Below are 26777 nucleotides of genomic sequence, written 5' to 3' on the forward strand. Positions count from 1 at the left end.
TACTGTCTAAAACAAATCCTGGGAAAGGCAGAAAGTTCTTCGGAGCTGACAACCCATTTCAAGAGCAAGAACATTTATGACGCCAAACGTCCCTTGGCTTCTGGGCACTGGAATTCCATCAAGGTTTGGATCAGACTAGTGAAATATAAAGCATTAAATAACAAAAGTTAAACTGAGAGAAGTGGTTTTTGACATTTCTGTGTCTAATCTCTCTACATTGTCCAAAAACGCAGCAACAACACACCAGACCCCTGGGGCCTGACACCAACCGTCACGGGAAGAACGTTTCCTAATGACCAAGGGCCCAAAATGGTAAAATATCCAAGGAAAACCAGAGACAACGGAAGCGGGAAGCAGGACACAGCCCCCAGGAACACAGTTCACCCTCGGGCCTGGGCCGGTAACTCATGGGAAGGTGAAAATGTCCTTCTGGCACGTTCGCTGAGTGCTTGGAGCGGGGCTCTCGCGGAGTCACACCTCGCCGCTTGGGATGCCGCGAGCCCCCGCCTGCTCCCGACAGCTACAAGAGGCGCCTTTAGCTGCGACGGCAAAATAAAGCTGAATTATAAAGAAAATCAGCCGGAATTATAACCGGAATAAAGCGGAATCATAACCGGAATAAAGCGGAATTAAAACCGGAATTATAACCGGAATAAAGCGGAATTATAACCGGAATAAAGCGGAATCATAACCGGAATAGAGCGGAATTATAACCGGAATAGAGCGGAATTATAACCGGAATAGAGCGGAATTATAACCGGAATAAAGTGGAATTATAACCGGAATAGAGCAGAATTACAATTGGAATAGAGCGGAATTATAACCAGAATAAAGCGGAATTATAATTGGAATAAAGCGGAATTAAAACTGGGATTATAACCGGAATAAAGGGGAATTATAACCGGAATAAAGCGGAATTATAAAAGAAATAAACTGGAATTATAACCGGAATAAAGCTGAATTATAATCGGAATAGAGCGGAATTACAATCGGAATAAAGCGGAATTAAAACCGGAATTACAGCCGGAATAGAGCGGACTGACAGACGCTCCCGTGCAGCCCCCCGAGGGCCGCTCCGTGACCGGGTGCCTCCCACGGGCGGCCGGGGAGCCCACCCAGCGCAGGCCCGAGCCCCCCCGCCCCGCCCCCGCTCCCCCGCCGGGGCCCCGGGCCGCGGCCCCGCTCCCGCCGGCGGCTCGGCCCCACAGCCGGGCCCAGACCCGCTGCCGGCGCAGGGAAGCCCCCGGGAGGACGGGAGAGGCGGCGGAAGCCGGCGGGGGTGCGGGGGGCTCGGCCCGCCTCAGCGGGGCCCCCCGCCGCGGGGGCCTCGGCGCGTCCCGCCGCCGCCGTCACCTCACAGCTGAACTCCATCTCGGCGTCCATGGTGGCGATGCGCACCGTGAAGGTCTTGGGCTGCTTCCTCTTCAGCGAGCTGAAGCTCATGCGGGACGCGATGGCCCCGGCCATGGCGGGGAAGGCGGCTCAGCGCGGCGGCAGCGCCATGGCGGTGCGGAGCGACCCGGCCCCCGCCGCTCCGCTCCGGGCCGCGCCGAGCCGCGCCCGCCCCCGCCGCCTCGCCATTGGTTCCGCACCGGTCTGGGCCCGCCCCAGCCACGCGGGTCACGGGGCGCCACAGCCAACGGTGAAGTCTGTGATGGAGGGGAGGACGCGGGAGCGGCTCTGATTGGGGAAAACGGACGCCGCTCAACGGAAAGGGGCGGGGCGAGGCGAGGCGAGGCCACCTCCCAGCGCCGTGGGAAGGAGAGGCGCGGGGTGGGGCGGTGGCGCCCCCTGGCGGCGATGTGCTCGGGGGCACTCAGGCGCATGCGTGGGAAGGGGTGGCCGGGGCGAGGACGGGCACTAGGACCCGGCAGCGGCCGGGCGCCCCGGGACCCCTCCCGCGCTGCCCACGGTGCCACGGGGTGCCCGCCGTCCGGGGGGGTCCCGGTGCCGCGGGGCCCCCGCTCCTGTGCGGTGTCACCGTTGGCCTGGGCCACCCGGCAGGAGGGGCTGTCCTTGGGTGACGTGGGGACAGGGGGTGCTGCCCCCCCCCCACCCTTGGGTGCCCCCGCGGGGACCTTCTGCTCCCGGCGGCGCGGTGGGTGCCCGTGCGAGGGGACCCGGGCGTGTCCGGGCTCGTCCCGCCCCGGGAGGGCGCTGCCCAGTTCGGCCCCGGGGCGGGTGGGGGCAGAGACTGGGAGCAGCGCCCGGGGCGGGCGGGGACGGAGGCGGGACTGGGGCCAAGACAGGGATAACGGGACCGGGAACGAGACCGGGATAACGGGACGGGACTGGGATCAGGACCGGGATAACGGGACTGGGACCGGTACCGGGATAACAGGATGGGACAGGGATCAGGACAGGGATAACGAGACTGAGACCAGTACCGGGATAACGGGATGGGACCCGGACCAGGAGCGGGACAATGGGACTGGGACCAGGACTGGGACAACGGGACGGGACTGGGAATGGGACCGGGACAACGGGACTGGGATCAGGACCGGGACAACGAGACTGGGACCGGTACCAGGATAACAGGATGGGACAGGGACCAGGACCGAGATAACGGGACTGAGACCAGTACCGGGATAACGGGACAAAACTGGGACCAGGAGCGGGACAACGGGACTGAGACTAGGACTGGGACAACGGGACCGGGGCCGGCACTGGGATAACGGGACGGGACCGAGACCCGGGGGCCAGAAACTAGGATCGCGGTATGGGACTGGGATTGGGACTGGGATTGGGATTGGAATTGGGATTGGGATTTGGATTGGGATTGGAACTGGGATTAGCGCTGGATAATGGGATGCGACTGGGAGCAGAATCAGCGCTGCGGTAACGGGACTGGGACCGGGGGATGGAGACTGGGGCCAGCACTGGGATAACGGGATGAGACCAGCATAACGGGATAGGGACCGGGATCAGCTCCGGTTAACTGGGACCAGCACAGGGACGGACCCAAACCCCGACAGGAGCGGGCGGGGGAAGGGGACCAGCGGGAGGGGAGAAGCTCCCCCCGAGCCCCCCCGTTGGCAAGATGAGCAGACCGGGGGGTTGGGGGGCGGCGGGGGCCGCTCCCCGGACGCCTGGGTCCCCTGGGGGGGGGACCCAGGCGTCCCGGGAGCGGCCCCCGCCCCACCGGCCCCAACAAGCCGGTCGCCCCCGCAGCGGGAAGAAGGGAGCCTCTGTCCCCGCGGGGACAATGGGGACATTGATGCCCCCCCCCCCGCTGCTGCCCCCGCAGGACCCCCATGGCAGACGGCGACGAGCCCCCCCGCCGAGTCCTCGCCCCCGCCGGCACCCACGGCCCGGGCACCCAGGTGGGTGGGGGGCATGGGGGGGTTATGGGGGCCCAGGGAGCTATAGGGTGCTGGGGGGGGACGACATAGGGAGCTATGGGGGCTGGGGGGGGCATAGGGGGGGTATGAGGCACCCAAAGGAGCCCAGGGGGGCTTGGGGCCTATGGGGGGGTAAAGGCGGCCATGGGGGACGGAAAGGAGCTCAAGGGGCGGGTCATGGGGAGCTTTGGGGGGGCCATGGGGGACAAAGGCACATGGGGGGGTTGCGAAGGAGCCATGGAGTCCGTGGGGACTATGGGACTCGGACGGGGGGGCATGGGGGGCACGGGAGAGCCCTGGAGAGCCGGGGGGGGGGGGGGGGCATTTTGGGGTGTACAGGTGAATTGAGGCGGGGAGGGGCATGGGGGCACAGGAGAGCCCCGTGGATCGGGGGAGGGGGGCATTTCGGGGTGTACAGGTGAATGGGTGGCAGCCCAAGGGGGCCGAGGTCGGAGAGGACCCCCCCCTTGGAGCCCCGGCTCAGGGTGAAGCCCCCGCCCAGCCCTGCCGGCCCGTGCCGCGGGTCCACGCCTTCGGGAAGGGGGGGCAGGCGCTGCGCAGGGACCCCCGCGCCCCCCCCGCTATGCGAGGCTGGCTGCACAAGCAGGTGGGGCGGGCGGGGGGAAATGGGGCGAGGGGGCAGGGGAGGTTATGGGATGGGGGATACTGGGAAGGTTATGGGGTTTGGGAGGGGGTCTGAGGTGGGGGGTGCTGGGGAGTATGGGATTTTGGGCGATGGGAGGGGGGTGGGGGTCCGTGAGATGGGAGGGTGCTGGGGGAGCCATGGAGTTTGGGGGAATTTGGAGGTGGGGGTGCTGGGGGAGTACGGGTTTTGGGCGGTCTGGAGTGGTGGGGTGCTGGGGGTTAGGGGGCTTGGGGGATTGGGAGGGGGTGGGGGTGCTGAGGGGTCATGGAGTTTGGGGATCAGAGGGAGTTGGGGGGTCGGGGGTCCTGGGGGAGGTTATGGGGTTTGGTGGGGTCTGGGGTGTTGGGGGGATTATAGAGTTTGGGGAATTAGAAGGGGCTGGGGGGGTCTGGGGCAGAAGGGGGTCCCGGAGGGGGTGATGGACTGTGGAGGGGCTCAGCCCTCGTCTCCCTCCCCCAGGACAGCTCGGGGCTGCGGCTCTGGAAGCGCCGCTGGTTTGTGCTGGTTGATCTCTGCCTCTACTACTACCGCGGTGAGGGAGATCGCGGGGAACAGGACACCCTGGGGACATGGGGACGTGGGGTCAGGGGGCGACTTGAGTGACCTGGGGACTCTGGGGCTGTTGGGGGTCCCTGGGGAGGTCAAGGATCCCGGGGGGATCAGGGGTCCCTGAGGCATTGAGGGTCCCTGGGGGGGACAGGCATGCCAGGGGGATTGGGGGACCTTGCAGTGTTTGGGCTCCCTGGGGTGCCAGGGATCCTGGGGAGATCGGGGGACCCTGCGGTGTTGGGGGTCCCTGGGGGGGACAGGGATCCCGGAGGGATCGAGGGACCTTGTGGTGTTGGGGGTCCCTGGGGGCTGAAAGGGTCCCTGAAGGGGGTCTGAGGTCTGAGAGGTGCCAGGAAGTTTGGAGGCAGCTGATGGGACTCCGAGGGGGTCCCCGGCATCCCCCCAATGCTGGGGATCTCGGGGTGCCGATGGGGTCCCTGTGGGTTCCCCCCTCCCTGAGACCCCTCTGCCCCCCAGATAGCAACGAGCAGCAAGTGCGAGGCGGCCTCCCCCTGCCCGGCTACGAGATCCGCGTCCTGCCCCCCACCCTCCGCACCCCCAGATTCCTCTTCACGGTCAGCCCCGGCCCCCTGGATCCCCGAATCCGGGGATGCTCTGAGTAGCAGGGGGTGGACAGGGCCCGGACGCCTGGGTCCGCTCCGCCATGGGTCCCCCCGTCTCCAGGCTGAGCACCCTGGGATGCGAACGTACTGCCTGGGGGCCGAGACCCCTGAGGAGCTGAACACCTGGGTCTGCGCCCTGCGCCGGAGCGCGTCGCTGCTGCCTGGGTGAGCGGGGCACCGGGAGCACGGGGGGGGGGCACCGTGGGGCTGGGGTCCATGGGCGGTATTGGGGGGGGTCTGGGTAGTTGGGAGGTTGTGATAGGTTTGGGGGATATCAGGGGGCAGGAGGTGGTTGGGGGCTTTAGCGGGGTCAGAGAGGGTTTGGGAGGTCTGGGGGGTCACGGGTTTTGGGGAGATCTAGGGGGGTTTAAACCTTTAACCCCTGTTTTCTCTCCCCCTCAGCTCCCCCTGCTCCCTCTCCCTGCAGATGCCCCAGGAACCCCAGAATGAGGGTCTCTGCTCACCCTCATTGTCTGCCCACCCCCCTGACTGGTGCTCCCTGTGCCCCCTGGGTGAGGAGCTGGGGGGCTCCCCCATGCCCCCTCCTCGCCGTCCCCCAGTCCCTCCACTGCCACCCAGCAAGGTGAGCTTGGCAGGGGAGAACTGGGGTGTGACTCCCTGGTTTAACCCTCTCCTCTCCACAGTGACTCCCAAAGCAGCTTCCTCCCACCTGTCCCGTGGCATTTGGGGACTGGGGGGGGTGGAGGTACCCCCGACCCCCATCCTGACCCCAGGTTCTCTCCAAACTGTTCTGACACCCTCTGTCCTGGGGCCTCATGGGTGCCGTGGTGCCCCTAGGAGCAGCAGCTGAGAGGTCTGGCCCGGGTGGCACCCTGATACCCCGGGGACTCTCATGCCCCACTGTGGGGGATTTGGGGGGCCCCTGTCACTCCCACCAGCAGAGTATCTGGCGGACCCAAAACACCTCAGGACAGGTCACCCCACAGGGCTATGGGGCAGGCCTGGGAGGCTATGGGGCAGAAGGGGCAACGGGGCAGGCTGGGGGGGGTATGGGGCAGGAGGGACAATGGGCAGGTTTGAGGGGGTAGGGGCAGGCTAGTGGGGCTACGGGGCAGGAGAAGCAACGGGGCAGGCTGGGGGGGCTATGGGGCAGGAGGGTCTATGGGGGGAAGCCGTGGGGCAGGACGGAGCAGCGGGTGCCCCGTGCCCTCATCGCAGGTGCCCCCACCCCAGGAGGAGGCCGCGGCCCGGGGGGCGCCCTGCGGGACGGAAAACACCCGGCGGGAGCCCACCGTGGGCGCCGCTGCCGCCCTAGCAGGTGGGTCCCGGTCCCCGCGCCCGCCCGCGGGATCCCCCGGGTCCCGCCCCATCCTGACCCCGCCTCCCCTAGGGAGGAGCCCGCGGGAGCCCCGCCCCCCTGGCGCAACGACCAACCAGCAGCTGCCTCCACTAGACGGCAGGGGGTCTGATGCTGCGGAGCAAGACGTCGCGACCAATCAAAAGCTATCCTCTCCAGCTGCCTCTTCTGATTGGCTGCTGGCATCCGAGGGCTCAGATGGGGCCCTGCCCTCCTCGGACACGGCTTCCCCGCCGGCAGCCAATGAGGCCTCGCCCTGGCGTCGGGCGGGGGCGAGTGGGCGTGGCTTGTCCCGAGAAGGTGTGGCCGGCCGCGGAGCGCGGCGGCCAATCAGAATCACCCTTCTCCAAGCCAGCTTCTGAGAGCAGGGCGGGGATTCGCCACGCCCCCTGAGAAGGGGGCGTGGTCTACCCCGAAGGGGCGGGGCTTAACCCCTTCCCCCTCCACCCCGCCCCCGTTGCGGGGGAAGATGGCGGCGGCGCGGGCGAGCGGGACCGCGGTGCTGCGGCGGCTGCGGCGGGGCGGCGGCGTCCCCGGCGGAGCGCGGTGAGCGGGGCCCGGGCTCGGGCAGCCCCGGCCCGGCCTCCCCCCGACCCTAATTCCTCCCCCCGACCCCCCCCAAGCCGTGTTCCCCCCGCCGCGGGTCGAGGGCCGCTCCCGGCGGGCGGGTTCCGGGTCTTGGCGCGGCGCCGGAGCCGGGGGGGGGGGGAGGCCCCGCTGTTAATGGCTCACTAAGCGGGGCAGCCCGGCGGGCAAAGGTCCGGCTGGCAGCGAGGCCTGGGGGAGGGGTCGTGCCCACCACCCACCCCCCACCCCGCGCCTCCGGCGCGGGGTGGGTGGTGGGCACGACCCCTCCGCTGCTCGCCTCGAGGTCTCCCCCCACCGCGGAGCCCCGTCGTTATTCCCACATTCCCTGACCAAACCGCGCTGGCACGGCTCCCTCCCCCCGAGATGAACTGAATAAAACCCAGGGAAGACCCTGCCCCCCCGACATGGACGGTGCCCCCCCCCCGGGGCGTGAGCTGGGAAGGCAGGACAGGCATTTGCTTCCCGTTTCGCTCTCCAGCCGGTTGTTCCCGTGTTTCCTCTGGACGAGGGGGTGTCGGCGGGTGCTTTCCCCCCCCAGTGCTGACCCGCTGTCTCGCAGGGGGTACTCGAGGGACGCCGAGGGCAGCTGGTTCCGCTCCCTCTTTGTGCACAAGGTGGATCCCCGCAAGGACGCCCATTCCAACCTCCTCTCCAAGAAGGAGACCAGCAACCTCTACAAGATCCAGTGTGAGTGGCTCCACGGGGAGGAAGGGGCTGGGGGGGGTGAGCACCCTGCTGTGCTGGCTCCTTCTCACATGTGGGGACCCCCCCACCCCCCCCCACCCCTGGTGCTCTGCCCCCTCCCAGGGCCTCGGCTCCCACCCTGGCGACCCCTCTCTCCTCTCTCTGCAGTTCACAACGTGAAGCCGGAGTGCCTGGATGCCTACAACAGCCTGACGTGAGCCCCGCCGTGTGCGGTGGGGGGGCTGCCCGGTGTCCCGGTGGGGTGTTGGGGTGCTGGTCTGGAGCGAGGTGGGGTGGGAGGGCTTGTGCAGAGCCCCTCGAGACTCTGGGTGGGTCTGTAGCCCTGCTCCTTGCCTCAGTTTCCCTCTCTGGGAAATGGATGTATCCTCTGGGACTGCTCCAGGTCCTGTTAGGGCAGACCCTTCTGTGCCCAGACCCCTCGTGCTGGGCTGGGGGGGGCAAACAGGGGTATCAGGAGTGTGCTGGGGTGGCTGGCTCCCCGTTCCTCCCCAGCCACCCTCCCTGTGCCCCTACAGAGAGGAGGTGCTGCCCAAGCTCCACTCGGACTCCGACTATCCCTGCGACCTGGTGGGGAACTGGAACACATGGTATGGCGAGCAGGACCAGGCAGGTGAGGACAGGCTCCCAGTGCCTCCGCTGCCGGAGGGGCTGAGAGCAAAGGCAAAGACCTCGGCTCATGCTGGGGGCTGGCTGTCACGCCAGGGGAGAGGAGTGGGAGGTGCTGGGTGGGCTTTTGGGGTGCTGCCCCCCCCCCCCTCCCCAGCCCCACGCTCTCCTTCCAGTGCACCTCTGGCGCTTTTCGGGCGGGTACCCGGCCCTCATGGACTGCATGAACAAGCTCAAACAGAACAAGGTACCACCGGGATCGGGATGAGCCATCCATGCTTTGCCCCTCGCCTCTGCCTGACCCGCCCCGGCCCGGGTCACGCTCGCCCCCACCCCGAAACCCCTGGCTGGGGCTGTCCCCAGGAGTACCTGGACTTCCGCAAGGAGAGGAGCCGGATGCTGCTGTCCCGTAGGAACCAGCTGCTCCTGGAATTCAGCTTCTGGAATGAGCCCCTGCCCCGCCAAGGACCCAACATCTACGAGCTGAGGACCTACAAGCTGAAGGTGAATGGCTGCGGGGGGCCGGCCTGCGCCTCGGGGTGGGGGTCCTGCCTGCTGTTTTAGGGGACAGCCCCTCAAATTCCTCCCTCCTTGGGGGGGAGACCCCAAGCAGGGGGAGCAGGTGGGATCTGGCTGCTAACAGTTTTTTTTTTTTCTCCTGTTTCCAGCCAGGGACCATGATCGAATGGGGCAACAACTGGTAAGCGACTGTTTTTCCGGCGTGGAAGGAGCTAAGATGGGAAAAGGTCTCCCTGGAACAAGGAGAGCCCCTTGGCTAACCACCCCCCCCCGCCCTGTTTCTCCCACTGTGTGCCAGGGCTCGGGCCATTAAGTACCGGCAGGAGAACCAGGAGGCGGTCGGTGGGTTCTTCTCCCAGATCGGGGAGCTGTACGTCGTGCACCACCTTTGGGGTAAGCGGGTTCCCCGCCACCCCCGGGGTACCCCCGCCCTGGGGGCTGGGGAGGGGGGCCCTGGGTGCCAGCTCCATCCCTTCCCCGCAGCCTACAGGGACCTGCAGTCCCGGGAGGAGACAAGGAACGCGGCCTGGAGGAAGAGGGGCTGGGATGAGAACGTGTACTACACGGGTGAGCGGGACCCCCTGCCCACGGTGGAGCCCCCCTGCCTGCACCGAGGACCCCTGTCCTCACCTCTCTCTTGCTTCCTTTTCCAGTCCCGCTGATTCGGACCATGGAGTCACGGATAATGATTCCCCTGAAGATCTCACCCCTGCAGTGAGCAGGGCGTCTGCGCCGGGGTGTCTGCCTGCCCCCTGGCCCTGCTGGGGAACGACTGGGGGTCTCTGCTCGCCCATGTCTCCCGGCTCTCCTTGCCCCCCACCCTGTTTTGGGGTGCTCTGTGGGGGATGAGAGCAGGGAGGGGTCTGCAGCCAGGGTGGGGAAGGGCGGCAGCCCCCCATCCTGCAGCAGGTCCCCAGGTGGGGCAGGGGCATGGTGCTGCCTGGGGGGGCTGGGCAGCCTGCAGAGTTGGGGGGGGCGTTGCGTGTGTGTCTTAATTATTCCTGATGGGCGCAGTGGGTGCCTTTCCCGCCGGGAGCCTGCCTGAGGGCGGGCTGTTGCCAATTAAATATTTAATATGCCAGCGCCTGGCCCTCTCTGAGGGGAGATGAGGGGGCTGGAGGTGCTCGGCCACCCTGCCATGGGGAGCAGACCCCCCACCCTGGGCAAACCCAGGGGGGCACCCTGCACCAAAAGACCCCCCTGAGATATTGGAGTCTCCCCCCAAAGCCCCTGTGCCCCCAGTGCCACTGGGGACCCTATGCCATGCCCCCCCCAAGCCGTGGGCACCCCCAGTGCCACTGGAGCACCCTCCAAAGCCCCTGTGCCCCCAGTGCCACTGGGGACCCCATACCATGCCCCCCCCAGTGCCACCAGAGCCCCCTCCCCAGCCCGCGGGGGGACCGGCTGCCCCCCGAAGCGGCTTGTCCATGGGGCGTGGTCCCGCCCCTCGCATAGACCGCGCCCCCAATCTAAACCACGCCCCCGCCCAGACCACGCCCACTGCTGCTCGCGGTCCTCCGGCCGCACTGTCCGCCAGGGGGCGCCGCTCCGCGCCGCGCTCGTTTGCGCCGCCGGCGTCATTTCCGGGCGGCGCTGGGGCGGGCGGCGCGGTGAGTGGGGGGCGCCGCCGGCCCGGGGGGGCCCGAGGCCGAGCTGAGGCGGGAGGACGGGGGGTTCCGGCGGAGCGGGGGCGTCTGCGCCCGGTGTGTGTGGGGGGGCCCGCTGGAGCGGAGGGGCTGGGGGGCTCCGGAGGAGCGAGTCCCTGGGCCCGGGGTGCTGGGGGCGTGTGGCGGGGTGGGAGCCGGGATGGGAAGGGCTGGCGGGGAGGCGGCCTGGGACTGGGGGGGCGGGGGCTCGCGGCGCTGGGAGACTGCCGGCCAAGGCCGGCTGGCGGAAGGGAGCCCGGGACAGCGCCGAGCCCAGGCAGCTTCGGCCCGCCACAGGCAGCGGTTTTGCTTCTTGTCCCCCAGTCCGTGACTGGCAGCACCATGTCGTCGGAGTCCAGCAAGAAGAGGAAACCCAAAGTGATCCGCACGGATGGGGGCCCGCAGGAGAGCAAGCGGGGCAAGGGCGATGCCGACCAGGTAGGGTGCCCGGCTGCCTCTCCCCGGCCCCACGGGCAGAGCCTGCCTGCCGCGGCCAGCTGCCTGTGTCCTCCTGCCTTAGGAAGGGCTGTTGGCACACCTGCTCCTTGCTGGCCGCCTTCTCTCCTTCGGGAAGCTGTGGGACTGTTCCCCCAGAGCCGAGCCAGCTCCTGGTGCCTCTGAAACTTCCGCTCTGAATTCCTGAACCTAATCCCGTCTGCTTCAGGAAGGACGGTGCTCAAGGAGTCACACGCTCCTCTAGAGAGGAGAGTGAGGACAAGGGAGGACTCTCCTCTAGGGAGAGTGAGGACAAGGCTGAAAGGTCCCACGGGGGTTTGCAGGTTGTCTTAAAACACTGCCGTAGGCATCAGGGTAACTTAGGTTCAACCAAAGCAGGGATAAAGATTGAAGAAGCAATCACCTTTCCAGTTTGTTGTCTGCAGTCACGTAGATAACTGGTGCAGGATGGATACCAGTTTAAATTTATAACAACGGTATAAAACACGGCCTGAACTTGCCAGGTGTTTTAATGCCTGGTGGTGTTGATGTCTGGGATCATTAACTTGAGTCCTCTCCTGTGTGTAAAGTCTCCTTGGGCATGGGATTAATGGACAGAGCCCGGAATCAAGACCCAACAGTTTGTTTCCCAGTGCCCTTTCCAGAGAAGGTAGAAGGAACAAGTGGTAGAAGGTGCTTTCTGCCTTTGCAGGACGTTAGGTACTACAGCGAGGAGTGTGAGGTGGATCTCCGTGACCCTATCAAAGACTACGAACTCTACAGAGACACGTGCCAGGAGCTTCAGAGACTGATGGCAGAAATCCAGGAGCTGAAGAGCAGAGGCATCAAGGACAATGTAAGGAGAAGCCTTTGTGCTTGATTTGACGTGTTCTGTTCTTTGACATTTTCCCTTAATCCAAGAGCAGTGGGAGCAGAAGCTGCGCTGTTTTCTGGGGAGAGTCAGGAGAATGGAACAGCCTCCCTTAAAATAAAGTAAAATATGATTTAGCCGAGACATTGGTCTTGACTGAGCTGTCGTTATGCAGACCAGGTTCTTCTAAAATGTGTCTGGGCTCCTGCTGGGTCGTGCTGATGAGTTGGGGGCTCCTGGGGAAGGAATTGAGCCCCCCTGGCTGCAGCAGGGGTGGCCGGGCTCTCACCTCTCTCTTCGTGGTGGGTCCTTAGTGCAGCGCAGAGCCCCCTGTGTGACAAGACTCGCAGGAAGTCCCTGCAGCGAAGGGGCTTTGTGGTGAGTCTTCTGCTTCAAACATCTCTCTCCCACCACTCAGGCTTCGGAGATTGATGAGCGGCGGGTTCAGAGCTGCGTGCACTTCATGACCCTGAAGAAGCTCAACCGGTTGGCTCATATTCGGCTGAAGAAAGGGAGAGATCAAACCCACGAGGTACAGCGGGGCTGGGGGGTGACGTTACAGGTCAGGATTTAGTGGGATCAGAGACGATGCTGTTTTTGCCTGGGCTGTGTGTGGATGTGGGAGAGGAATTAAACACCAGCCAGGTCATGGATTTTGAATTAGAGGTTTATCAGGAGGCTCTACCGCGGCAAAGCAGAAGCTGTAATTACAATGAATAACGAAGGAGCAGCATCTCCTCCTGTCTCAGATGGAACAGGGACTCAAGAAGCTCTGTCTCAAGAGTCTGATGTGCTGCGGGCCTGAGAAATGTGTGTACGGTTGGCCCCAAAGCTCCTTACCCAGACATCTCAGAGAGCTTTTCACAGTTTGTGAACAGTGCTCGTTTTCCATTGTACCACTGAGGAAACTGAGGCACAGGGGCAGGAGGGGACGCAGCCCGTGCGCCCCAGCAGCTCTGCCCTGTTCTGTGCCTTGTTCCCAAAACGTGCTGCCTCCAGAGCAGAATCAGTTGGATGTGATGAGCGTTTGCTTTCTCAGCCCTTGAAAATGGCGTTTACCCCCCGAAAATTGTTGCATACCCTAAAACCTGCCATCCCTAGCTGGTATCATGAGGGGAAGGTGTATTGGGGTGTGTGTGCTGGGAGGAAGGTGACAGAGCTCCATCCCGTGCTGTTGGTGTTTCAGGCAAAGCAGAAGGTCGACGCGTATCACCTGCAGCTCCAGAACTTGCTCTACGAGGTGATGCATCTGCAGAAGGAGATCACCAAATGCCTGGAGTTCAAGTGAGTTTGACTGGGAAGGAGAGGGAGCAACGGTCTGAGATGGGGTGGAGGCCTCAAATGCTGGGTATCTCTTGTGACATTGCTTGAGCCCACTGCAGGAGAAGAGCTGGTGCTCCAAATGTCACCATATGGGAGAGATGGAGTGTCCCAGAGTTCCTGTACTGGGACGTGGGGGAAGAGGCTCGTTTAGGGGAAAGGGAAGAGGGCAGCTGTTGTGACAGAGGGACAGCAGAGGAGCAAACAGGTGAATGTCGGTCAAAGACATGGCCACGCTGGTCTCTTCAAAGATTCTCTGGCCTCCATATATCAGGAGTTTTCTTCCAAAATCCACGCTTTCCATCGTGACCGTTGCGTAGGCTCTGAGCTCTATTTAGACCGATGCCTCAAACGGCACTTTGGTTAACTGTGCGGGGAAGGTGTCTCCTTTCAAGGAGACACCCTGTTCACACCTTTCTCTCCTCTGCTGCAGTTCAGCTCGCTGATCTTGTGGTAGTTCATGTAGCAGAGTGAAGCCGGGGCACGGGGTGTTGGCCTCTCTTCTTTGAGACATGGTTGAGTTCAGCTGTGCTGCAGCGTTTGCCACCCTTCCCTGACCTGATCTGTCTGTCCTTGCAGGTCGAAGCATGAGGAGATCGAACTGGTGAGCCTGGAGGAGTTTTACAAAGAGGCCCCCCCCGAAATCAGCCGACCTGCCATCACCCTGTCTGAGCCCCACCAGCAGACCCTGGCCCGCCTGGACTGGGAGCTGGAGCAGCGCAAGAGGTGGGTCAGTGGTGTCTGGGATCGGTGTTGGCCTGCTGCAGGGCAGGGCTCAGCTCTTGGCACACCCCCAGCGGGAGCTGTGCAGCTGCTGGGTGAAGCAAACGTGGGCGATAAAGGTTTTAACACCCTCTGGAAATAGCGTAGAACAAGTGACCGATTCGTGCCCTTGGCATGGAGATTCACCCTTTGCGTGGAGCTGGACTTGGTGGGATCCTTGTTTCCTAGATCAGAGAGTTTTCTTTCATGTGCCTGATGAAAGAGAGCCCTGAGGATCTTGGGGAGCAGAGATCCTCCAAACCTGTGCAAGAGATGCCCCAAACCAGTCACCGCCACTGTGCAGGAGGGGCTGCCGGGCTGGGATCACACCTTGTGCTCTGGGTGCTGGCAGCAAGGGCAGCTTGGCTCTCCAGATAAGCCCACGTGTTCTGTCACCGAGGCGGTGAACATCAGCGCCGACTCTTGAGTAACGAATTTTGTAGCTTTGTTTGCCCCCTGCCTGCCTTAGGGGTGATACTGAAGGATGGGTGGTTATGGGCTTCCAGCCAGAACCCGGTTCTGCAAGATGTGCCGCGCAGGGCAAAGCGCTCGCTGTTTTGTCTGCCACGCTGTGGTGCAAGGAGCAAAATTAAGGCAGCCTGGCTTGGTGGCACGGCCCGGTGCTGCTGCCGTTCCTGCCTGCCTGTGCTCCTAACGCCTGCCACGGCGGGGAGCTGCCTGCGCAGCGCTGGTCGCGGCTGAGCTGCGGTGGACGTGGTTGTGGTGCTGGCAGCCACCCCCCCAGCGCAGGCTCTAACCCCCCAGGTCCCTCAGCTGGTGCAGGCAGGGTCAGGTGGCTCAGCTGCCCCGCGCAAAAAGCAAACATGATGCAACATCCCGGTGTTTTGATAACAGCCAGCAGCTTTTCCAGCCAGACCAGCCTTCTGGAAAGATCAGTCTGCACGAGCAGGGCAGCTCAGCAGAGCAGACTAGCAAGAGGTGCTGCGTGGCTCCAACACCTCGTGCTTTGTCTCTCCCAGACCCTTCCCATCAAACCCAGCTGCTTTTGCCTGGTGGAAGGCACCCGTTGGTGCTGCGGCCGAAATCCTCCGGATGGCTCTGCCTGCGGCACACACAGAGGAGCGTTCGACCTGGAGATCTTTTGAGAGTTCTCCTTAAAAATGATTGCTCATTGTGAACTGTGTAGAGGGCAAAGACCAACTGAACTGAGCCCATCCCATGGTTGAATGTTGAATGGCTGAGAAGCTGTGCAATTCCCAGTCCTCACCCCACGGTATTTGGGCGTCATGGTTTAACCCAGCTGGCAAGTAAATGCCATGCAGCCACTTGCTGACCCTCCACAAGCCCTGGGGAACGGGGAAGAGAATTAAAGGGGAAAAGGGAAGGAGACTTGTAGGTTGAGATAAAAACAATTTAATAATTAAAATGAAATTTAAAGTAATAATGATAATAATAATTAAAATGTTAATATATGATAATATGTAAAATTATAGTAATATGTACAAACAAGTGATGCACAATGTAATTGCTCACCACCCTGTGACCAACACCTGTACCGTCCTGGAAAGCAATCCTGAAGCAGAGGAGTCCCAAAACCACAATCCCAGAAGATCAAGAGACCTGAAGAGAGACATCTGAAAAGAGAGGGAGAGAAAGAACTTGAGAATCAAACTTCCCGGCCAACTCTCATCTGTATACTGGGCATGACGTTGCATGGCATGGAATATTCCATTGGCCACTTTGGCCCTCAATCCGGAGTCTCAGTTCAAATCACAAGGGGAGTTGTGGACCCTGTGTCCTGGCCGTGGTCCCCCCAGCCCATTGTGCTCCTGCACACTGGCAAAACACGGGAAGCTGAAAAGTCCTTGATGTCTCAGCACCAGCTATAAACATCAGTGCACTGTCAACAGTCTTCTCGTAGCAAATCTCACTCTAAATCCAAACCACAGAGCTCTTCCAGCTACTGACAAGAAAACTAACCCTGTCCCAGCCGAAACCAGGACAGCAGGGAACACCACCGTTCGCCTCTCACCACAGTTGTGGTGGGAAATAGCCTCTTCAGCTGCCTCGGGAGCAGATGCTGGTGGTGCTTCGGGCACTTTCCGATGCCGGTGGGGTTGTTAGCGTCCGTCCATAACTGTCCCGTTATGGAGTACTAGATTTGTCTTGGACTGTTCCAAAAGATGCCTCCTGAACGATGTACGGAGATCTTTGGTGCCCTCGCTGGCTTGGGGAGCTCAGTGGAGGTGTTTGAAAGCTGGGCTACAAAACCATGTTGTGTAGGAGCCTGTTGGGGCGTATCGACCCAACACAAAAATAGTTTTCACTTGGAAACAGAAGTGTTTCAGTCCTGCAACATCAGGGCTGTTGTTCCCCCTCAGAACCAGTTCCTCTCTGCTGCGGGTGCTCTCATCCAGTGGGGAGCAGCATCCTGAGAGGAGAGTGCACGAGATCCCCAAACCGCTGCTCCCCGTGCCGTGGTGGTGGCTTGTCCTGGGCAGCACACCCAGCTTTCCCTGCTCCTGCCGAGCAAGAGGTTGCAATCAACAACGATGAGATTTAACATGTTCTCCCTAAGCACGAGTGTATCCAGGGCTCAGAGGCTCGTGGTGAACTTGGATTTTCCTGGCCTTTCTACCCCGTTACAGAGGAGCGCTTGCTAGTGCATTAAACCTCGCCTTGCGTGAGTTCAGCTCAAGAGTTGACGTGACGTGAAGCGACTCTGGTGATACGAAGTGGAAAAGTCTCTTCAGGACTTGGTGGGGTCGGCAAGGCTCCATCTGCTTGGCTGCTGCAGCACAGGCTGGTGTGGGAGTGGATCTGCTGAGGGAAGATCTGCTTGCTGTCCCTTCTCAGAGCAACGAAACTAGAGAAGGGTTTAGAGAACTTGTCCTATGAAGAGCGGCTGAGGGAGCTGGGACTGGTTGGTCTGAAGAAGAGGAGGCTCAGGGGGCACCTTCTCGCTCTCTACAATTACCTGAAAGGCAGTTGTAGGGAGATGGGGGTCGGTCTCTTCTCCCACGTTAGGAATGACAAGACAAGAGGGAATGGCCTCAAGTTACGCCAGGGAAATTTAGGTTAGATATCAGGAAGAATTTCTTTCCAGAGAGGGTTGTGAAGTATTGGAACAGGCTGCCCAGGGAGCTGGTGGAGTCCCCATCCCTGGAGGTGTTTAAAAACCGTGTGGATTTGGTGTTGAGCAACATGGTTTAGGGACCCTGACAGTGCAGGTGAACGGTTGGACTTGAAGATCTTGAAGGTCTCTTCCAACCAGACAATTCTATGAGTCTCAGAGCACAGCATGAGGCTCAGCTTCCACTTTCTCTCCCTGTTCGTTTTCTAGCTCTAATTGGTTCCTTTCTGCCTCCACTTGCCCTTGGCGTTAAGAGCAACTTGTTTGTCACTGTGTCTGAGCTCTCCTGGTTCCTGCAGTGACTTTTGTCAGGCCAGGGGAGCTGGGGCCCTTGTCCCAGGCAGGCTTTGTAGCCGTGATGTGTGGCAGTAACCGAACTCCCACCCCTAGGCTGGCAGAGAAGTACAAGGAGTGCCTGACCAGCAAGGAGAAGATCCTGAAGGAGATCGAGGTGAAGAAGGAATATCTGAGCAGCCTCCAGCCTCGCCTCAACAGCATCATGCAGGTACTTGAGCTCTGCAGGAAGGGGAGAAGCCTTCGGGGCCGAGCTGAGGTCACGCTCCGAGGGCTGTGTTAGAGAGGTGCAACACCTGGGGTAATTCTGCTTTTGGAAATGTTTTGCTCCCAGTCGGGGTGGACGAGGGTTACATCTGCCTCGTGCCGAGGCTCCTCTGGAGTCTCCTTGTTTATGTGACAGTTCTTGCAGAACTGCGGTTGGAGGAGTCCTTAAATGGGCCTTTCCCTAGAGAGCCACACGCAGTTCCAGCCCCTTGTGATTGCCTTGGGAGGGAAGAACGGGAGAAGGAACTGGGTTATTTTCAGATCCAAAAGTTTTCCAGCAAAGGAGAGCTGCCTGCCCTTCCCTGCGGGCTCACCGTGCCCGTGGCGGTGTTTAACCCTGCGCCACGGCTGCTCTGCTGGTTTCCAGTCTCCCACTTACCAGCCTGGGCTGAGCAAAGGGATGAGGAGGGCGATCTGCTGTGTTCCCAGCAATGGAAGGTGGGTTCCCTTCTTGTTCCCCCAGGCCTCCCTGCCTGTCCAGGAGTATCTCTTCATGCCTTTCGACCAGGCGCACAAGCAGTACGAGACAGCCCGACACCTCCCGCCGCCTCTCTACGTTCTCTTCGTTCAAGCCAGTGCCTACGGCCAGGCCTGCGGTGAGCGCCACTGGGGGGGTGTCACCAGCCGCGGCTGGGGGCCAGTGCTCCCCCCATGGGCCAGGTTTCACTCAAAGCACTGCTTTGAGGACACTTTGGGAGGTCCTTTTCATCCCGCCTGCTCTGCTGCCGGATTCTGCTGAGCTCAGAGCAGCGGTGGCCCCGGGGCGGGCACAATGAAGCAGCAGCATTTGAAACCTGGTTTGCTCAGCTCCCTTGCTGGAAGAACTGCTTGGAAAGCTTGCTTCCCACCTCTGCCCCCCGTCTCAAGGTCGGCAGGGACACCCCTGCAGCCTGGGAGCTGACTCGGCGCTGACACGGCCTCCCGAGAGCTGTCACCCCGTGGCGTGGGTGCTACGTTGTGCCACCCGTGGGTGATGGTGATTCCAGAGCGGGCTGTACCTCTGCTTGCGCTCGCAGAGGCCCTTCCCTGCAGCTCACCCGAGAGCCTTCATGCCCTTAGGCAGCTTGACATTTCGAGGGGCTTTCTGAAGCCTCCCTGAGTTGGGAGAGATTTCCCAGCATGGCTCAGGATCCCTCCCGGCCTGTCCGCAACTCCTTGTTGGCGTGGGCTTAGCGTAGTGTGAGAGCTGCAATCCCACCCGCTCTCACACTGCTCTGCGAGTGGGGCAGGTGGCAGAGGAGCGTGGAAGGACCACGCAGTGACACTTGGCCACACCAGGTCCCTGCTGATGAGTACCTGCAGCCCTGATGACCCAGCTCCTCACTCCCTGCTTGTACCAGCCAGACCCCAGCCCCTTTTGGCTCTTGATAAAAACTTGTCCTTCACAATTTCCAGGGACAGTCCCCCAGCATTTTCCTTCCTCTGAGCCCATCTTGCCCAGGAGCTCCAGCCCTGCAGTGGCCCTGGGGAGCCCTCTGGACAACTGCCTCTTCCCACCGACCCTTTGTTTGAGCTTCCTCTGCTGCAGGGCTCTGCCATGTGCAGCTGTGAAGCGAGAGCTTTCTGGGGCAGGGCTGCTTCTAACTGCCTTTCCCGTATGGAAGTGGGGTTCGTGGCTTAGTTTTCATGTCTCGTCTGTAGATAAGAAGCTTGTGGTGGCCATTGAGGGGAGCGTGGAGGAAGCCAAAGCCCTGTACAAGCCTCCTGAGGACTCGCAGGGTGAGTTGGGGTGGTGTTGCCACAGGCAGGGTGCCTGATGTTCTGTGCAGGCAGAGGAATGGGGCAGAGAAGCGGGTGGATTCTGGGGTGGATGCCAGAATGGCACAGTGCCTGGTGTCTGCTGCTGGCCAAAGTCCCTGGCAGCCCACCCCCTCTGTCCCCAAGTCCTCTTTCCTGAGAGATGTTCGCAGCCCCACGTCTGTTGGAGTGACCCCTGGTACGGGGAGCGTGTTCCTGTGTGCCCACATCCTGCTAGAGCCCTGCTTTTGGAGGGGTTGGTGATACTGGGGAAGCTGTGGTCTTGGAGACAGGGCTAGTGGCTCTGCTGGGTGCGGGAAAACGACCTTGTTGTGATGCTGAGCCCTACACGTCCCTCCTTACACCCGTCTCTTTGTGCAGATGATGAAAGCGACTCTGATGCAGAGGAGGAGCAGACCACGGTAAGGGATAGCGCTGTCCCCTTCTGGCTCCTCTCCCAAAACTGTATCACGTGGGCAAACCGATCTGTGCCTACTAACTGGGAGGTGCTGGGGAAGCTGGGCCCGAGACCCTGAGCTGGAGCTGGGAGCTGGGCCCTGCACGCTGTGAGTGTGTGTGGAGGTGCACTGACATTGAATCCAGCCCTTTCTTGGGAAGAGGGAGGTGCCATTTCCAGTTTGTGTCCTGAACACAGTAGAACCAGGGTACAAATCTGCCTCGCTCATGTCCCACCACAGTCACATCCCACCTGGCCGTGGCAGCCGCCTTGCAGCTCTCCAGCTGGAGCTGTTCCACTTTGTATAAATAGCCTCAGGCCGGGGAGGCTGGCTGGAGACTGTCGTCCAGCAGGGAGGGATGCTTGTCCGTCCCCTGCCATCTGCCAAAAGCGTCGAGCTGAGCCCTGCACTGAGGTTGCTCAGTGCTCCTCCGAAGTGGTGGTTAGGTCCTACAGGTTTTAGGATGCTTTTGGATGCTGGGGAGAGGCCATAGGTGCTGGCTGCCCCCACCATCAAAGTCCATGGGAGGTCTGTGCCACCACTCCCCACCACCCAGCAGCAGTGCCCGGTGTATTGGGCTGTTGCTGTGAGGAAGGATAAAGGAAAGAGCCTCAGCTTCTGCTCTTCACAGTGAGGAAGCTTTTGAGGCCACCAGGTCCTTGGCCCGTCTCACAGGGACTGGGAGCTGAAGGAAGGACAGGAACCAGAGCTGCTTCGTCCTTGCCCTGCAGCAGGGCAAGGGTTTCCTGCTCCCCTCCCTCCCCAAAGCTGCACTGTGGCCGCTGTGCCGGGGAGTTGGGGAACTAGACTGGTGGGAAGGGGAGGAAAGAGCAGTGGGAAGGAGAGTGGGGGCCAAGTGTTGCCAAGGAGCAGGAGGAGAAGGGTCTGACAGCTCTCTTTTGCCCTCCCCAGAAGCGGCGCAGGCCTACCCTGGGCGTGCAGCTGGACGACAAGCGCAAGGAGATGCTCAAGCGGCACCCCTTGTCCGTCACCGTCGACCTGAAGTGCAAGGGTAAGGGGGGTCTGGTGGCCCTCGGTCGAGAGTGCCCAAGGATGTGTGTCAGCAGGTCAGGGAGCAACCCAGCAGCAGCTTGGGGTCCTCGTGGGAAGCTCAGGATGCAGAGAGGCTTTCCTGCCCTCACCCTGCTGCCCCGGCAGGGATGAGCGCAGCCTGCCAGGGGAGGCTGAAGAAGGTGGTTTAGCAGCTCTGTCTCCCAGAGCTCCTCTCACCCACGCAGATGGGGTGACCTTACTCTGAAGCTTCCTCCCTCTATTTGGGAGCTTTTTCTCTTTTGTGGGTGGTCTTGGGCCTGACAGATACAGCCCGGCCAGTGCTGATGGGACGGCGTTGGAGGTTGCGGTGCATCGGTTGCCAATTACTCCCCATGTTGCCTCTCTGCCCCCTTTACTGTTGTCCTAGCAGGGGTCACGTACATGCCCCTCTGCAGAGTGCTCCGAGCTAGAGCAGGCAGCAATGTTGCCCCTTCTCTGTTGGCACAGATGAGAACGTGCTTCACCTGACCTTCTACTACCTGATGAACCTCAACATCATGACGGTGAAAGCCAAGGTGACCACTGCTGTTGAGATGACAACTGCCGTCAGTGCCGGGTAAGGACAGCCCCGTGGGCGCTGAGCCCGGAGCTCATCGGGCAGCGATCAACACCCTGCCCTGGTGTCCCGCCATGCTCTGTTCAGCCTGACCTGTTGGCAGAGCCAAGATGCCTTGGTGCCAAGAGCAGCATGCGGAGGCGATGTCACTCTGCTCAGCCGTAGCTCCTGGGCCCAGCGGGCTAGGGACACTCTGTGCCCAGTTGCCTGCTCCTGGCAGGTGAGGTTTTAACCTCAGTCCCTCACCTTGCCTGGCCTGAGGCACCTTAAGGGCCTTTGTGCAGAGCTGCGGTTTCAAAGTGCTGGCTTGGCTTGTCCTTTGATGGGTGGAGTTGCTCCCAAAGAGCACAGCTCCATCTCTGCCTCTGGGGGAGGACTTTCACCTTGTGCATCCTCTACCCGGCCATATCCTTCCCTTTAGCTCCAGGGCTTTGCCAGGAGCCCAGCCAGGCTGCCGCAGCCCAGGCAGCCTCCTCCTCTCCCTCTGTCATGGCAAGGCAGGGGCGGGGAGGTTGGGAACCTCTTAGGGCAGTGGTGCCAGACTTGTCAGGAGCTGGGGGAGAACCTCTCCTGCTTGTTTGATCACCCTCTTGCAGCCGAACCGCTTTCCTCCCTCCTGCAGCCTGTGCTTGGCAGCTGCTTTCACCTGCTTGCTCTGCGGGTCACCTTGTCTCGAGTGCCAGAGATGCGGCTGCGTCTCCCTGGGCTCCCCAGAGGCCGCTGGAGCCCAATTTACATGAGGAATAGCTGAAATGGCAGCTGTGGGAGCCTGCCCAGGGAGCTCCGATCAGCTGCCAGCTCTCCAGTGGCCATTCCCAGGCCAGGAGGAGGTGCCTGAGGAAGAGGGAGGTGGGAGAGGCTGGAAGCAAGTGCTGCCTCCCAGCCTGTCTCGTATGAGGCCTCCCAATCCTCTCAAGGTTCCCTTTTCCCCATAGTTACCCAAACCCCTCCGTGACCGCAGCTGGAGTCTCTCCGCAGGGTTCCCATGCAGGGTGCTCCCTCCCTGGCAGCTGCCCTTGGCTGTGTTGCCCCAAACCAGCGCGGTTCCGGCTTGAGCCAAACCCCAAATCCTTCAGCCCTTTCTGCTTGGTCGGGCTTGTGAATACAGTCAGACATGAAAAAAATTATTTCATTAAGTGGAATTCCTCTGCTTGAGCTCGTTGGGTGGCAAACAGCCATCGGGCCATGCCCTGCCTGTGCCAGTGATGTTTTCTCCGTACACACCAGCAGGTTTCGGTGTTAGTGCGCTGGAGCGAGCAGCTTCCTGGGAAACTGGGGTTTCTGTCTTCTTCACAGCCAGGGAGGAGACAGATCTCCTTTCAAAGTGGAACTAGGGGAAAGCCCTTCTGGTCTTGAAACCCAACTCATGGAGGTTGCAATCCCCTTCTCTGGGCTCGGAGCCTGTTAGTGGCTGCCCCAGAGAGACATGGAGCCCGGGCTGCTGCTGGTTAATCTCTTCCCTCTTCCCACCAGCGACCTGCTCTCCCCAGACTCCCTCCTCAACTGCCTCTATCCAGGAGACCACGGGAGGAAAACACCCAACCCGGCCAACCAGTTCCAGTTCGATAAAGTGGGGTGAGTGGGGGGCTGCCCCACACAGCTGGGGCAGCTTCATCCAGGCCATTGGCATGACTGCCTGGCTCCTGGCATGGCGCGTCCCTCCCCAGCTTGTCGGGAGGGCTCGGTGGCTGGGAAGCTGGTGTCCTGCCAGGTGGGCTCACTGGGCACGGCTTGGGGTTCAGGTGAAGAAGTACCTGCTCCCTCTGGCTGGCTCACAGGCTGGGCACTGAGGGGACAAGGAGGGGAATGGTCTGAGGTGACATAACCCTTCCTTGTTGTCCCCACAGCATCCTGACCTTGAGTGACTACGTGACAGAGCTGGGGCACCCCTACGTGTGGGTGCAGAAGCTGGGTGGCCTGCATTTCCCCAAGGATCAACCTCAGGCACGTCACACCCCCTTCCCTCTCCCCCAGAATGTCGAGCTGGGGTTTAGGGAGGTTTTAGGGGACAGTTGTCGTGTCCTGTCCCAGACCCCAGAGCTCCGGCTGGCACCAGCTGCACCAAACCACGGCGCACCCTTGGCTCAATTGGGATGTATCTGTGGAGCGGGGCCATGCCAACGTATTTTATCTCCCACGTGTGATGGTCCAAGCCCTGTTCCTGGCACTGAGCAGCGACTCGAGCATGTGCCTGTCCCCATGACTGGCTGGGGTAGCTCCTGGAGTCCCCAGTAGGGGCCCACAAACTGGCGTGAGGGTGACGGTCCCTCCTGCCCACAGCACACGGTCACTGCGGACAACTCGCTGAGTGCCAGCCACATGGAGCTGACTGTGAAGCTGCTGCGGTCGAGGCTGCAGTCCCGCCTGGCTCTCCACAAGCAGTTCGCCTCACTGGGTGAGTGCCTGGCTCCCTGCCCGGTGCCTGGGGATGAGGGGTGCAGTAACAGGGTCCTCTCACAGAGGAGAGCTGAGTGGTGTCACCTTTTAACGGTGCTGCAGACCTGCAGTGCCACCCTCAGCGTTCCCAGTTGTCTTCGGCACCAGCGGTGGTAGTGTGGCTCCAAGGGCTGCCCTGCTTTGGGTGGCAGAGGAAGTCTGTGCCCCCTCTCGATAGCCAGCACCTCTGTGGGACTGGCCATCCCTGCGCTGGGAATCGATTCGGGCCGTGGTGGGAGGTGAACCACGCACCCACGCATGCCATGCACCTGTTCAGCAGGCTGGGCATGCGCTGCCAAGGCGGTGAGCTCCAGTGGGATCGCAGCCGAGGCTTCCACTGCTCCTCTCTGGGCACCTGACGAAGGTGTCAGAAGGACAGCGATGTCCCCAGGTCCTGGTTTTGCTCCAGGTCCTGGTTTTGCTGCCACCTGGAGCATCCTCACCGCAGGACAGTGACAGAGCTCTGTCCCCAGCCCTCTTCCGCTCAGATGGCCTTGTCCTTGGTTTCAGAGCACGGCGTTGTGCCAGTCTCCAGCGAGTGCCAGCATCTCTTCCCTACCAAGATCGTCTCGCGCCTGGTGAAGTGGGCTGCCATTCCCTTTGAGGATTACGCGGTAGGCACCACGCGCGAGGCCGTGTCCCTTCCAGCTCCCACACGGCGCCGGCAGCTGCTCACTTCTCGTCTCTCCTCGCAGGAGCTGCCCTACACGAAGGATGTGGTAGAGGCCGGCTTGGCCGAAGACACTCACCTCTACTACATGGCCCTGATAGAACGGGGAACAGGTGGGCGCGTTTCCTTCCCCTGGCAGTTTCAGATTCCCACACCGGACACCCCCAGGGCAGCTTCACGGGAAATCCCTCCAGTCGGAGGCCCCGTGGGCTGCGGGTGATGGTTCTTCCCTACCCTGCACAGCCAAGCTGCAGGCTGCCGTGGTCCTGAACCCCGGTTACTCCACACTGCCACCCGTCTTCAGCCTGTGTCTGAACTGGAAAGGAGAGCGAACCGGCAGCAACGATGACAACATTCGGGTAACTCGGGGTGATGGGAGAAGAGACTGGAGAACCGCTGGCTTTTGGGAGGTGTTCCCAGTGGTTCTCTGTCCATAATAAGCAAGTTGTTGGGGTGAGCTGGGCCAGGCAGCTCGGGGACGGGCCCGTGAGACCTGCTGGATGCAGCAGCAGGTCCTGGGAGGGCAGAGCAGAGACTTAAGCCCACACCGTACTGTTCCCCCTGCCAGGCCATGGAGAGCGAGGTCAACGTCAACTACAAGGAGCTGTGGGGACCCAAACCGGGCTACCAGCTCCTCACCAACCAGCTGCAGCGCCTGTGCATGGTGCTGGACGTCTACCTGGAGACAGAGCCCCATGACACCAGCGTGGAGGGGCCCAAGGAGTTTCCCCAGGAGAAGATGTGTCTGCGCTTGGTCAGGTGAGAGCTCAGTGGCCTGGGGGGACCCTGGGGCAGTGAGGAGCTGGGTGGGCATGTGGGGGTGCTGGCAGGGACCCTGGTGGCACTGCTGTCCCCTGGAGCACAGCCTGGGCAACCTAGTGCCAGCCTTGGAGTGTCTTCTGTAGCTGCCTGTGGGGTTCTGCCCTCCATAGCAAGGCAGTGCCCCCAGACCACACCCTTTTGTTGGGTGCCATGGGCTTCCTGACCCCCATGGGTCAGCCTCTCCCTCTTCTTCTCTTCCAGGGGGCCCCTGCGCCTGAAGCCCTTCAAGTTCAACTACCCTCAGGGGTTCTTCAGCCATCGCTGAGCACCGCCAGGCTCTTCCGCCTCAGCGCTGCTCTGGGATGAGCCTCATCTTGTCCGCAGGGTGCTGCATCCCCATCCCACCATTTCAGTTTCCCAGGTTTTGGGTTTCGCTTGAAGGTTTTGTAACCGAATGGATTAAATGCTGAACTGAAGGAGAAGTGTGTGTGCTGGGGTGAGGGGCACCTGTGGGGGCTGCAGCAAGCCCTGTCCCGTGTCTCTGGGCTCTGACAGGCATCTTGCTGCTGGTACATCCCCTTGCCTGGGCCACTGCCTGCCTCCTGCCCCCCTTCCCCACCGCAGGGCCTCGGGACCGCGCAACGGAGATGGCTAAAAACCGAAATGGCTAAAAATAGCCGCTTTCCGGAACCCGCACTGCAGCCGCAGCCTGTCCTTGCCTGTGCTGGCTGCCAGCCAGCTGACTCGGCACAAACCCCGCGACGAGGGAGGGCTTCATGGCTTCCTTCCCCCTGGGCTTGGGAGGTGGTGGTGGGGATCAGAGCCATGTCCTGTGAGAGGTAGGACCTCCCAGAACCATGCGAGGAGTCGGGGCGGGAATCCCAGCACCCCGGCTCGCCCTCCTTGGGGGCTGGGATGTGGCCCCTCCCCAGCACCTCGCAGCTCCCCGCCATGGGTCCTGGCCCGCAGCCGGAGTGGCAGAGTTGGGCTCCATCTCCACTCCCAAGGTCATTGTCTCTCCTCACCCCCAGCCTCTCCACTTCTCCCCTGGGTATGATTTCTCCCCCGGGAAGGCTGTCGGGCCCTTTCCATGCAGCCCCTGCGAGTCAGCACGATGCTGCAGCGCTTGGGTTAAACCAGGCCCTGCCAGCCCCTTGGGAGCCACGCTTTAAAAAGAGGAGGAAGGGAAAAAAATTCCACTAAAATCCTTTGCGGAGCAAGGAGGGGGGCTGGCCCTGTTTGCAGTCCCTGCCCAGGCAGCCCACCAGGTCACCGAGTCCTTTGTGCCTGCCGTGGGGTGGGCTCACCCCCGGGAAGGCAGCTGGAGGTCCTGGAAAGCCCCGTGTCACCACTTCAACCCTGGGTGAGGGATCCCAGCCCCCCCAGGCCAGGCTTTTGTGCCTTCCTCCCCCATCTCTTCCTCTCCCACCCGCCCCAGACAAGAGGCCAGCGGAGCCGGGGTGTCTCCGTGAGCACTTTATTTGGTTATTGCACAGAAAGCAAACAACAGTGGGCTGAGGT

General features: G+C 61.7%; 4 protein-coding genes across 18 annotated transcripts in view; 3 read left to right on the top strand and 1 right to left on the bottom strand.

The window, feature by feature from the left end:
- Positions 1–1474, bottom strand: part of NF2 (NF2, moesin-ezrin-radixin like (MERLIN) tumor suppressor) — a 49494-nt gene extending 48020 nt beyond the window's left edge. For all 14 annotated transcript variants that reach the window (XM_086623573.1, XM_086623579.1, XM_086623572.1 and 11 more), the window contains exon 1: positions 1354–1474. In XM_086623573.1, coding sequence (XP_086479699.1) covers positions 1354–1467 — 114 coding nt within the window. In that variant the 5' untranslated portion in view covers positions 1468–1474. The remainder of the gene's footprint in view (positions 1–1353) is intronic.
- A 1780-nt stretch (positions 1475–3254) lies between these two features.
- LOC147527404 (uncharacterized) lies at positions 3255–6839 on the top strand. The gene is made up of 8 exons (XM_086623716.1): positions 3255–3323; positions 3760–3948; positions 4447–4519; positions 4978–5111; positions 5221–5324; positions 5562–5742; positions 6354–6438; positions 6511–6839. The coding sequence occupies exons 1-8, from the start codon at positions 3255–3257 to the stop codon at positions 6837–6839; spliced, it is 1164 nt and encodes a 387-aa protein (XP_086479842.1).
- A 107-nt stretch (positions 6840–6946) lies between these two features.
- NIPSNAP1 (nipsnap homolog 1) lies at positions 6947–9613 on the top strand. Its single transcript, XM_086623513.1, has 10 exons — positions 6947–7023; positions 7625–7752; positions 7918–7963; positions 8286–8380; positions 8553–8623; positions 8740–8880; positions 9045–9076; positions 9194–9288; positions 9379–9462; positions 9549–9613. The coding sequence occupies exons 1-10, from the start codon at positions 6947–6949 to the stop codon at positions 9611–9613; spliced, it is 834 nt and encodes a 277-aa protein (XP_086479639.1).
- Positions 9614–10870: 1257 nt separating this feature from the next.
- On the top strand, positions 10871–25715 carry THOC5 (THO complex subunit 5). Of its 2 annotated transcripts, none has more exons than XM_086623283.1 (19): positions 10871–10979; positions 11689–11832; positions 12266–12379; positions 13034–13131; positions 13747–13893; positions 17414–17528; positions 18048–18180; positions 19226–19303; positions 19703–19743; positions 20692–20791; positions 21280–21388; positions 22862–22963; positions 23236–23332; positions 23624–23783; positions 24335–24438; positions 24520–24607; positions 24738–24853; positions 25063–25253; positions 25518–25715. In XM_086623283.1, exons 1-19 carry the CDS (start codon positions 10884–10886, stop codon positions 25579–25581), a joined length of 2097 nt encoding a protein of 698 aa, XP_086479409.1. In that variant the 5' UTR covers positions 10871–10883; the 3' UTR covers positions 25582–25715. The 2 variants fall into 2 exon arrangements, with proteins under 2 accessions (XP_086479409.1, XP_086479410.1); XM_086623284.1 differs by having other exon boundaries at positions 23669–23783.
- The last annotated feature ends 1062 nt before the right edge of the window (positions 25716–26777 follow it).

Source organism: Tauraco erythrolophus, chromosome 19 (genome assembly GCF_009769465.1).
Source record: "Tauraco erythrolophus isolate bTauEry1 chromosome 19, bTauEry1.pri, whole genome shotgun sequence".
NCBI classification, from domain to species: domain Eukaryota; kingdom Metazoa; phylum Chordata; class Aves; order Musophagiformes; family Musophagidae; genus Tauraco; species Tauraco erythrolophus.